The sequence below is a fragment of the Centruroides vittatus genome, unplaced genomic scaffold (genome assembly GCF_030686945.1).
Source record: "Centruroides vittatus isolate TY-2023 unplaced genomic scaffold, ASM3068694v2 contig_2210, whole genome shotgun sequence".
NCBI classification, from domain to species: Eukaryota; Metazoa; Arthropoda; class Arachnida; order Scorpiones; family Buthidae; genus Centruroides; species Centruroides vittatus.
Genome location: NW_027121378.1, coordinates 290,551 through 304,172, shown reverse-complemented (window position 1 = coordinate 304,172; position 13,622 = coordinate 290,551). Strand labels below are relative to the sequence as shown.

Genomic DNA, 13,622 nt, shown 5'->3' with positions numbered 1-13,622 from the left:
ATACCTTATATATGTACAATACACTAACATTTATCCAGATGCAAAAGATCTCTCTCCAGCATTGCACAAATATCTGCATATGGTGCATTAGTTCCATTTTAATATTTACATTAAAAAAACAAATTCATTTGAAAGAGGAACATATAAATTGCACATTTTGTCACTAATGAATGAAATTTCATGTTAGTTTGAATCAAAATTAAGTATTTACCCATTCCCATCTTTTTAGTACTATTTACCTTTAACTGCTTTGTTGGAGTGTTTCTTAACATCAAAAATTAATGACCTCTCCCAAGCTCAGTCAAGCCTCGGGTTACAAATGCCCCTGTGCACAAACAAAATTTTGAATGCCACATTTGCTCTGGTTGCCATACAATAACTCTATTTCCAAACAAGCTACTCAGCAGAGCCGACCACTAACAGTCAACTTCATACATGTCCTATGTTAAAGAAAGTCGACAGTCCAACCAATCAGACAGGACTACCGATTCAGTAGTGGTGTTGAGATTTGCCTAATGTCATTAGACGTAAAGACACAAACCGTCAATGACATTGTTATTCAAATTAGATTTCAATGTGCATGCGGGTAAGATACTACTTCCAGTTTTCAGTATGCCTCACAATTCAATTTACATCAAATTAATTAATAAAATCCATGTTAATTGACATTTGCACAATATAAATGACATCCACAAATCATGTTTAAAGGTGCTTAATTCAAATTAAATAACAAAAATTTATTAATATAATATTATAATATTAATATTTAGTATTTATTAATACTATGTAGCCTACTAATTAAAACTAAAAATAATTAAAACTCTGGCCTTTACACAAACTAAAAATAAAATCAAAATTAATTAATTAATTAAAATCAAATCAATTTAAATATATTATTTCCAATAGTGTGGGTAAATTACTTGTTGTCTGTCTTAATTGATTTGGTTATATTTCATCCAGGCAGAATCGAGTCTCTATCTTTATAGCACTTTGTAAAGTGTTAGTTTTGCTTTCTGTTGATGGTTATAGTACATTTTACTCTTAATATATACTGTACAGTATATAAAATAGATATATAGATATAGATTATATTATATTGCATATGTAGGCATTTTTATGGATGAAATACAGCTAAAAAGGTAAAAAAAAAAAAGGGTTTTGTTTTAGGTGTCAGGAATGGATTAATCCATTTTACATTGTTTCTTGTGGAAAAATTTGTTTTGGTTTAAGAAAAAATCAGTTTCCAAACAACTTTTACGAATGAGTTCGTAAACTGGGTTTGACTGTACTTTCCAACTACTATGCCATCTTCAGGAGAATGCAACTTTTAGTCTGTAAAAATATAATTCTAGACTGTATAGTTCTAATTTAAATTCATTCCACTAAATGATCTAAATGTTGCTACTGTTCTAAAAAAATTTAACAGAAGCTTTTGAAATTGACAATTAGTCTTCTCTAACTTTTTCTTTCTAATAATCATTTCCATGACATGGGCAATGATTCTGAGTCCCTACTATTAATCATGTCTTTCCTTAAACTTCTTTATAAATCCACATCTTTCCTGCTTGATCTAAACCACTTTCTCTAAGCTCCTCTAGAATCTTTGCTCTCATCCATTTTATCTCCACAACTGTTTCATACACCAACTGACCTAAAACTATAGTGACCCAAGCCTTTTCAATATCCTTTCTATGTTTCTGGATCCTGGTCCTCAACAATGTTTTTATGGCCTCTACATATAATTTCATTATGTTACTTTCTCCTTTAATTAGTATATACATCCTGGCCTTATCCTTATTTATCTCTTTTTTCTTCTCTTTTTCATTTCTCAACTGATTGAACACACTACTACTCTTAAAAACAATTTTTCTTTTCTGGATAAGGTCTCTCTAGTATCTTGTATACATGGCTTAAAAGGTAGCATATATAACACATTGAAACCAGCTTCTCTCTAGCAATGTTCTTTCTGCCGTTTTCCATCTCTCTCCTTTTTCTCCATTCTTAATTCTCTACACTAACCTCCTAAAACTCTCTCCAAACTCACAGTTAACCACTTCCATTTGTATACGCAAACTCCTTGTTTAAAGACTCTTGTCTCCACACACTCCAAATATCCTCTGTATTAACAAAAGAACAGTATTAGAACACTAGAAACATTGAAGTTGTTTAGAACTTTTAGTGAAACATTTTTAAATAAGAACTTGGCATTCTAGAATTATTTTTTACAGACTAAAGCTTACTATGCCTATCTTCAGGGGAATGTAATTCCAAAGTACTTGAGAGATCATCAATTTTTAATATTAAGAGCATTCCAACAAAGCAGTTAAAAGTAAATAATAATGTAAAGTTGAAGTTAATGATGTCTTTTTAGAATTGCTGAAAGTTTAAAATAAGGCATTTTATTAAAAGTATCTTATCCTGTTATTAATCCACAACTGGAAAGCTATATGACTTGAAAAGGGAGAAAATCATTTATTTATTATTCGTTAATAAATCCTGTTACAAAAGTACAAATTTATTACAGTTTTTCCTTAATAAATATCCTGAACTCAAACATTTAAAAAAAAATAAATAAAAATTTACTCAGAAATTAGCTTTCTTTCTACACAATTAAGATTATTAAAATGAAAATTGAAAAATGGTAAATGGTACCAAAGGATTGAACAGCAGAGCTTTTTGAAAATCGAATGTTTTTAGTCTATGTGGCAGACTATCTTCAGCATGTATGACTATTCTAAATTGAACATGAATTGTTAACTGTCAAAGTAAATACAATGTATGTCATACTTTCAACAACTCTAGCTTCAAACACTAAATTCAAAAGAAATTTGACCCAGAATTCGAACAATGCTTCTACATTTGAACTGCATGCACAGTGAAAAATTTACACAGTGGCATTTACACAGTGACATTTACAGATGGCATTTACACAGTGAGTTTCACTCACTGTGTAAATGCCATCTGTTGTGTTTCTAAGTTGTCTCTCACTCTCAATGTGAAAGCGTCTCTTGCTGAAAGGAGAGTGGGGTACCACAGCCATCTTATTTTTGCAAGAAACTGTTGAATAGAGATAGCTGTGTAAGCACGAGCATTTTCATGATGAAACAACCAGTTCTGAGCTTTCCAAAGATCTGGTCTTTTTCATCTGACATTTTCATGTGGGAACCTCAAAGCACCCATGTAAAAATTTTTATTCATAATTTGACCTTGTGGAACAAATTCTCAGAGAATAATTCCCTCCCTATGAAAAAAACAACAAGCATGTTCTTGAGATTGAATCTCACTTGGCATGCTTTCTTTGATCTGGGTGAGCCATGATTTTTCTACCAAGTCAATTGTTTGGTTGGTCTAGGGGTCATAGCCATAAATTCATGTTTTGTCTCCTGTATTCACTTCTTTTCCTGTTGCAGTCTTACCAAGTTTGAAACAAAATTTCACACACACACACACACATTGTTCCTTCAAAGAATTCATTTTACAAAGCAATGAAAATTACAAATCTGCAAGAACATGGATCTAATCAAAATAGCAAGAAACAAAAACTACATAAGAAAATAGCACAAAATTTGGTGGAAAGATAAATAACAATGTCTATTATAAATCCTAGTTTGTGCAAGTTCAGTATATGGCCAATTGTAGTGCCATGTCACCAGTCCTGGAACTTTTTGACTGCACTTTGTATACGTCTTAAAAATTTTCAAACCATTGGTCAGCTTAGATTCAAGTGTTCATAAGCATGTACAATCATTCAATTTCATGTTAATATTCTAATAACTTGAATGTATTTTATTGAAAATGGGATTGAATATCCTGAAAAATCCTTAATTAAATTAAATATTTTGAATGTTAATGCTTTTGAGTTTTCCTTTCTAATATCCACATTAAATGTGTCAATATAAAACAAGCTATTTATAATTCTATTCTTTTTTATTTTATTTGAAGTACTATTATTATTTTACAAACCAAAAATTCTCCTGTCAAGCATGACAGAATACAGTCAAACCTGTTTTTGTGCGGGGAATAGGGACCGCATAAAAGAAAATGCATTTAAAAAAAAAATCGCGCAAAACTTCACGAGTGGCTATAAAAAATAGTTTTCGCAACACAATTAAAAAAATATTTTTTTATGCGGTAAATAGGGACCGCATAAAAAAGTCTCACGTAGAAAATAACTCGAAACTATACGAAATAACTAGGAATTGCTTTTTTAACTCCTTGGGCCTTTTTCTGCAACACCTAATGGGGAAAAAAATCCTCTAAGAATTTTAATTTTTATATTAATTAATTATTTCCACTTAAATACGAATCTAACATTAAAAAGTTAAAAATAATCGTTTAATAATGATTTTATTTGATAAATATAGCTGCAGGAAGTGTTATTTCATTTAACAAGGAATGAAATTTCACACCTGCAGTCTAAAGCTGGAGGGGAGCTAACTTACCGCATCTGTTCAAATATAACATAATATTTATGGTTTTTATGCTATTAAAATAAGAGGGGACCGAAATAAACGTATGAGAAAAAAATTTTTCTGAATAAAAAATGAAAAAACTTGCTGATGTCATAGAAAACAACCAATAGAGTTTTTAAAAATTTTACAGGACTCAATTATGTTCCAATTTGATTGAAATTTTCATATACCGCACAAAAAAAAAATCGCACAAAACAAATCGCACAGAAAAAGACCGCACAAAAACAGGTTTGACTGTACTTTTTATGAGGAAGTAGAGATTGAAGAATTGAGAAGAGTAACTATTTCAAGAAATTCAAGAATAGTTGCTAATATTTCTACAAATTAAGTAGTTTATGCTCAAGCTTGATGTTGTGATGCTGTTTTTACAGCCCTTGACAAAGCTATTCTTACTCGATGTTGCTCAAGTTAGACTTCATAGCCTTTGGGGGTCTCTGTTGTTCTTATTCTTTTAAATATAGAATTTACCCAACCAATTTTACTATTACACTTTCACCTAGGCTCTTTTTTTTTTTTTTTTGGACAAAATAGGGAGTCTTTTTAATTCCACATTGATAAAACAAAGATGAATTGTATACATTAATTACATGAGCAATAACACTTTCTAAATACGGTGGTGCCTCGTATAACGTACGCCTCGAATAATGGATGCTGTGAACAACGGACTTTCTGTTTGGCCGTTACGTGACTCGAGCAACAGACTGGCTACGAACAACGGACTTTCCGGCATAAATGGTGACTGCTCCATGGGTGCATTCTTTAATAGCGGTCGCTCTGCATCTCCACTACTACAGGAGTGCACTGCTGTTTGTAGGCATTTAGGAATGACAGTGAATTAAAGAAAGATGGTGGCACCCACACTATTGATAGTATTGTGATGAAGGAATCTATAATTCTAAAATATGAGCTTTAAAAAGCAAAAGAAGGCTCCCAATTGTAAAATTTAATCATAAAATGGATTATTTGTTGAAAGAGCATTCAAAACAGCCTCGAAAAAAATTCTTAAAGACACTTACATCACCGCGTGCATTAACTCGCGCTTTCACAATTTCTAAATTCTCATTCATAAAACCACATAATGGACCTGGAAACAAAACTATCTGAGTCATGGAGGATGCCATGTTGCTTTCCACCGTAAACTACTGCTACAAGCGGCCGTTTTTGCCGTTCGACGGCGTGCACTCCCACCGGAATTTAGGAACGCGTTCCACAGGAATTTTTAAACAGATGTCGCTCATGCAGAGTTACGCGGAGAAATAAAAGAATGCATCCCATGTTCATATTTTTTATGATACAGTACGGTTATTTTATGCTGTGGAACGAATTAGATGTTTTAACATGTATTTCTATGGGAAAATGCGTTTCGTATAACGGACGTTTTACTTAACGGACGTGCACCTGGAACGGATTAAGTACATTATATGAGGCACCACTGTAATGGGCTCGTTAGATCGTTACTTCCAATTGCATTGTAGATCATCATGGAAAGATTTTTCAAAAACAATTTATTATAGAAGTGATACAATGCAGTTATCTTTTTTGAAAGTTTAAATTTAATGAAGTAAGTTTAAAATACACCATTTGCTAAAATATTTAAAAATGCAACTTAAGGGAAATTCTCTTGTCAAGCAAGAACTAAATGAGATCACTGACATCACTGCAACATAAATGCGATCACCAATCTGAAATTGATAAAATGTTTATTCTAGAGCTAATATTTCTGCAAAGTAAGTAACCTATACTTTGTCAGAACATAAAACGAATATAACCAAAATTTCATCTGAACTGGACAAAAATTTCAGGAGTTATAAGAAATTCACACACACAACAGCTTTTATATTAGTAATAACAAGTTCATTCAAATAATATAAACAATTATTGCTTCTTATTATTTTAATTAACTTGTTATTTTGATCAGCTTTGAAACTAATTATTAGTTTCAAAAGATTCATTATTATAAAAATGAAATAAAACCAATTTAATAAAATTTTTTTTTATAAAAACAGGTTAATTCAACACACAGTTTTTTTTTTTAAATCAATGTTTTTCTTCATCCAATACTTAATATTTAATTTTGAAACATATTAACAACATATTTTTTTTAAATAAAAATACACTAGCTTCATAATTACAAAGTAGTTCTATATAATTTTTTTAAAGTTTATATTAAAACTAACTTTAATTGATACATTATTAGTTAAATTCTTCTCAATAAACTCATAAATATACCATCGGTTAAACTTGTAATTATTTTTCAACTTGAATAACCTTCCTACTGTACGTTTTGTCTGAACTTTTTATAGCAGACGTACATATATAAACATTTATGTACTATTTTATTACATTACTATCATTCTTTATGAAATTTTAATGTAATTTCTTTAATGAAAACTAAAATATGAATATAAATGAGACAGTAACTAATATATAAACAACTCAAAGCCCAATATTTTTAGTAATAAGAAATATTTCTAGTAATATATAACACAATAATAGCCTGATTTAATCTGGTAATCATTTGGCATATTGATAGTAATTAACATCCATGGTTTATTATATTAAAAATTACATATATAAATTTGTCAAATCAGATAATTCATATATACTATTTTTAAATACTGGTAATGTTATAATATTATTATAATGATATAATAAACACTATTATGTTTAATTTTTCTCCATACCTTGGAACCCACACTGGTTGATTTAGTCCTTCTGTTTTTCCTGAAGGAGTGTTTTTCAGCTGCACACTTTTGCTATGCTGAATTGCTTTTTTAATTTCACGAATAGCTTCTGAAACCATCTCTCTCTTATACCTATCACTTTCCATAATAGGTTCTTCTGAATATTCTTGACTATAAGCAGTAAGACTAGGGCTTAATTCTACTTGTTTCTGAGCTGTAAATGAAAATACAATAATAAAAATTAAGAACTTTTTTCATTAAAAAAGATATATATAATTTTATAAAATTAAAAAATATTTAGCATCAGAAATTAATTGATTCAGATACCATTTCAATGAAAGTATCATACAACTTTTCAAAAACTGATATAATAATCAATGAATTTTATTTAGTACAAGATGTTCATTATTGGTTTCAATTAAAAAAAAACAACCTTTCTATACATTTCTACATTAACTTTATTTAACATTAACTTTATTTAAAAGAATGCTCAACGCCATTGGATCTTAATTCAAATCATAAAATTTTTTAAATAGCATTTCAAAATTACAATAAAAGAATTTAAGATATAAAGGTAAAAATCTATGGGATTAAATATTCAATTAGATTAAAAAAATGCTGGCAAGTGCTCTTGCACAATTTTCCCAGCAGTCATATTTTATAAAGTAACGTACGGTGTCATCTGTTATGATATTTTATTAAAAAAATAATTTTTTATTAATTATAATGAAAAAGCAGGCAGCTTATTTTTGAGAAGTAATACAGAGTTTTTAAAGAAATTGTAAATGCTAATAATGAGTAGAACTAAGTCTGACCCTGCTCGAGATAAGACAGATGCTTTCCTCTATGTCCCCATCACTTTGACCTTTAACTACCATAATTTAATTGTTTGTGTATGGGACGGGACTATCATGCTAAGTTTCCAAAATTTTTGGTTTATCCAGTCCTGAGATATAAAGCCAAATACATGATGCTATGTGCTCATACACTAACTTTTGTAAGGCTTCTGTTTTTCATTTTTAAGCTCTATTAGTGTCAAAATGTCAAGAAATGCAAAAAACTGGAGAGGAGTGAAAATTTCAACCACCATAATTTCCCTATTTTATAATCTATAAAAGCAAAGTAAGTTACAACAACAAAAAGTGTGCTTGATGAGAGTTATTAACTCTGATTAGATCTGAAAATTTCACAAATTGAAAAAAGTATAGAAATTTGAAATGTTCCTAATATAATGTATTCATCTTAAATTTAATAAAACTATAAAGAGCATTACTGCATTCCAGAAAAGTTATGTTTATTAAATGTCAAAACAATGCATGCTAAGAATTTTCTATTCCTTATTTATGGAAACTAAAAATCATTTATCAGTACTGTAAAAACACTTTGGTTTTACAATCATTTTGTGTTCATTGTCAAAACATTTGAAAATTAAGAATAAAATGCAGTAATATTTTATATATATAAACATCCTGATGCCTGATGTATCGATACTAATCCAAACTCTTGCCGTAATTATTATTATTATTAATTTAGATAAGAGATGGCACCTAAGGTCTACCTCTAGTAGCAAATTACTTAGTTTCTAATTACTAATTATAGAATAATAATAGCCTGATTAATTATGACGAGAGTTTGGATTAGTAATACTGTACTTTAAAAAATACTTGTAGTCATTAAATAATTATTATAAAAATAATATAATACTATAATAAAAGATAGCAACTGAAGAAAGCTAAGTAAATTTTATCACATTTACTCACATTAAACAAACAATTTAATGAGTCATAAGATGAAAATTTATAATCCTCAAAAAATATGGCAAAATTGTTTTAATAAGCTATGAACATTGAGTTTCAACTGTTTTTAAAGAAGCAAATATCTGTCTGCAGAAGAAAATTTGGGTAGGTCTTGTAAATTATCCTGTTTAATTTTGTAAAAAAAAAAAGTTATTCAAAGTATATTTACATGAACATGACAAGCTCTTGCTTTTCAGCTATTTTGTTTTTTTTACTGTAAAGTGGATTGGTACAGCAAAATTTTAAATGTAAACAGTATTATCCACTTTATAGTAAATGACCTGCTTGGGTGACATTTACATACCTCAGTCAGTTGACAGAAGTATTAAAAAAAATTACTTTAAAAACCTGACAATTCTAGTGTTAGTATTTTGACTAGAAATTTGGGAAAGTATTTTTTTGGTTTGCCATATCGTGAAAACAAAGTGGACTTTGATAAACCTTTATAGAAGATTTTAGGCTTATTTATGACTCTAGAAACTATCCCTAAAACATTGGCACAGTTTGATAACAGCCTATATATATATATATAAAGAAAAACATTTAACATACAGATATTAAAAAAGTATTGTATCTCCCTATTATAATTCATTAATTTTGGAAAAAATAGCAGTTAGATTTAGTACATTACATTAAATGAATGAGACACTTTATTCTTAAAGATTAAACATATTAATAGCAGATATTGTATTTTATTATGTGAATATTCATTATAAAAGAATATAATTACAAAATTCAATTAACAAATTAATTTAATTGATTATCTGATACACAGATATGATGATGTGTTAAAAAAGGATGCCGATAATAAATGCATTAAACCAAAAAGGTTAACTTCAATCCCAAATGAGAAAATTACCTTCAAAATATTTTTCACATTCATTCTTAATTTATTCTAGAGAAAAAAATCAATTCTAATTAAATAGTATAAAAATACTTTAAGAATAATTTATACGAACATAACCATGTTATGATTAAAACTCAAACCACTGAATCAGCATGCTATTCTACAGTAGTCTTCCTGCCAGATTACTTTGTTAAATGTGGCATAACATACTGCAGCTTCTATTTTTAGCAAACAAAATTTAACTAAAGATATCTCAAATGCTTGTTTACAAAATTCTAGATGAAAAATAGATTTCATTTTGTTTGTTCTTTAGAAAGTATTATAAATTAAATATCTCAAAGAAAAAACAATAATAATAAATATAATTTAGAAATGTCTCATCTTTTTAAAAACATTGAGAAACGTATAAGAATAAATTACTAATAATCATGTATGATATGTTATACTTCGAAAATTTCAATAAAAAAATTGTTAATTACACAATAATAAAATTATCTATATAATTATTTTTAGATCAAGATTATTTTGTTTGATAAAGTATATAAACAATTATAGTAAATATTGAAATTACCAGGAAAATAAATTGGTTACTTCTTTATGTTGGTTTAAGTGAAATAAGTTGAAATTTTATTAACTATAAAATTTAAATTTAACATTAAAAATTGAATAATAAAATGTTTAAATTATCGATAATCTATTATGAAATTAACATTTTCTAATTTTAAATAAAATCAATTTTAGTCAACAAAGAAATAGCTTAAAGCTATATATGGTAGAATCGTGATTAACTGAGGTTCTGTATTATCCGCAGCAAACCCATAAATGAACAAACTTTTCTTTTACTGTAATTCATAAAAAAAGTTTAAAACAATAACACGTATTACAAAATAATTTGTTTATGTTACCTTTTATCATTTAACTTCAATGTGAGACAAATCATTCATATTAAAATGTACTTATTAGCTGTAAAGTGACGTAAAAATTGTTCTTCTTATGATTAAATTCAATAAGATACAAAAAGAAGCTTAAAACTAATATCATATAAATCTTTTATATTCATAATTTGTACCGTGGTGTGTGTGTTACCACTCAGCCAGCATTGGGCCAACCTGACTGGCAATTGACAAAAAACATTAAGTATCAGCAAAACAGTTTAAAATATAAACAAAATTATATTTTAACTGAAAAAAATATTACAAATTGTTTTCTAATATTCAATAAGTTTACTTTTAATAATAAAACAACTCTCTCATTACAATTATGAAAGTTTTCATTACAATTCATAGATGATGCTGCAGTATATTAAATTTTCAAGTACGATCGTAATTCTAAGTAAAAATACCTGTTTGCACTAGGTTGACTGCCATTTTGCATTTTAAAAATTGATTTTTCAAGAAGACTGGCCTAGATATTTGTCTGATTCTACTGCTCCTTGAAAAAAAAAAAATGTTTACACAATTGTACATTTTAAAAAAACCTTGCTTTGAGTAAATGATTTCAAAAATTTAACTTTTGGTGGTGGTGTTATTTGTTTAGCTTGTTGCATTGTTTGCCAATCATCATTTAGTGTTAAATACAATGTAATTAAAGCTTTTAAAGGCATGCTGAATGCAGGAAGCATGAAAAGAAGAAGTGCATCTCATTCACTTTCCTCCCCTTCCCGGTCATCACATCATCCAGCAAAGCCAGTTTCCACAGATGGCAACCGTAGTGTGTGAGCATGTGTATGTAGATATAATAATGATGCCTATTCAAATCTCAAATTCAAGCCATTAAAATTAAGTTACTATTATACATTAATGTTATATATAAATATAATTTCCATATCTTAAATTATATAACTTTGCAATATTACATTAAAGCTCATCAATTATCAGTAGCACCAAGTTAAATAAGTAATTATTTAACTTAGATGGCATCATACCATTTACAGAAATGTCAAATTATCAAATTACAAATATTTAAAATAATGAACAAATTTGAGCTTAGCAAACTTCAATGCAGACTGGTTAATCGATCAAATAATAGTTAACAAATTTGCTAGAACTGTTCAGTGTTGATTACATCAGCCAACAGCAGAATGTGAGTGTTGATACTATGAATGTTATAATAGAACGGATCATTATCAATAGACGTGAGTGAAGCAGAACATCACGGAATATAAACAGATCATTATAAACAACCACAACAACATATAAGAATTAGATATAAAACTCACACTAGAAAAGGTATAAATTTATACTCAGTTTAATGATATGGTATATTGAAAAGAAACTTCAGACCTCCTCATCAACCAATATAAACTGCAAAATCTTAGGGACTGAAAATGTAGTATGAAAATTAACAAGCTTTAATAAGTTTTGAATAATCAACTATAATGTGAGATTACAGGATGAAGTGTCCATAGTAAGAGGATCAAAGGCATTATTTTATCTTTGCAGAGTAAATACTACAATAAGAAATCTGAACCTGGGATGAAAAGTCTCAAAAAACATTTTATCCTTACATGCATTGACTCCTATAATCTTACAAGTATTTGTTGTTTTGTGTTTAGACTATTTAATAATGGAGTCATTTATATCAAAATAAATTTTACAAATTATCAAGGCAAATACAAAACGTGATATAATTTGTTCTGATGATAATGAGATTTCAGTTATGTGCAAACATCAAATAGTCTTCATATATGAAGTTTTTTGCTGAGAAGTTTTAATATTGTAGTCAGTCTTACACACTACATTCATGAGAAAGTTCATATTACACAGTCACCTATCTGTTCTAAAAAAGTCAAAATTATTTTAAAAAACCAGAAACCAACAATTCCAATTTGATCTGTTATGCAATAGCATTGATTAACCACTGACTGACTGAACAGAGCATCAATTGATTATGAAGTTTTTACATTTTTGCCATTAGATAAAACTAGTCTCAAATAATTTACTTGTTACAAAAACAGCATCACGAGACTTTGTTCTTAACATAGTTCAAAATTGAATTCAAATCATGTGATCGGATGAAGATAAGTTATAATGGCAGGGAATTTAATCCAATCTTATCAATAATTTTATCACTTGAAGTAGAGTGGAATGTCAATATGATTTGAGTTGCTGAATTTTGACATACCATGTTTTCTTTAGAAGTAACAAATTGGTAATACAGTAGAGCGTCGGTTAACCGAAAGCTTTCCAGTCGGACCGTGTCGTGCTGAATCGAACGTTTTTTGATACTAGATTAACTTCTAAAGTATAAATTTTTTGTTTTTATATTTTTCAATATATTTATTTTGTTTGTACAAAATAAAGAAATAATTTTTAACGATACGATAGCCTCGATTATTATTATAAAAATTTTCGTCAGGCTTAAAATCGACGAAAATTCAACACGAAGCGACACGCGACAGAGAAAAATTTCAACATCGGATAGGTAATATTTTTTTTCGTACATAATCGGTTATCCGAACAACCCCAGTCCCCAATTGATTCGGATAAACAACGCTCTACTGTATTTTAAAAATTACTCTATGGTTATTACACAATAAATACTAATTTTTCATGTAGCAACTTCAGACTCATCTTTTCTTGCTTCTATTTCTAAGGTTTAGAAATATTTAGGACTTAAAAAATTTAAACTTCTGGCTGTCAATAATATACATATCAATTTCTGACTGTCATGCATATTAAAGTTGACCATTGCTTGTCTATACCACTCTAAACTTTACAGTAAGGCTGTCAGTCAGTCTCCTTTACATAAAATAAAGTGTTGTTTTCCCACTTTTTAAAGCTTTTTATCTTATATATACTAGATTTTCATTAATATCTTATAG

The 13,622-nt window shown here is 28.5% G+C and overlaps 1 protein-coding gene across 1 annotated transcript in view; it reads right to left on the bottom strand.

The window, feature by feature from the left end:
- Positions 1–13,622, bottom strand: part of LOC136970933 (uncharacterized) — a 138,362-nt gene that overhangs the window by 65,285 nt on the left and 59,455 nt on the right. The window contains 1 exon segment of the mRNA XM_067265427.1: positions 7,157–7,370. Coding sequence (XP_067121528.1) covers positions 7,157–7,370 — 214 coding nt within the window.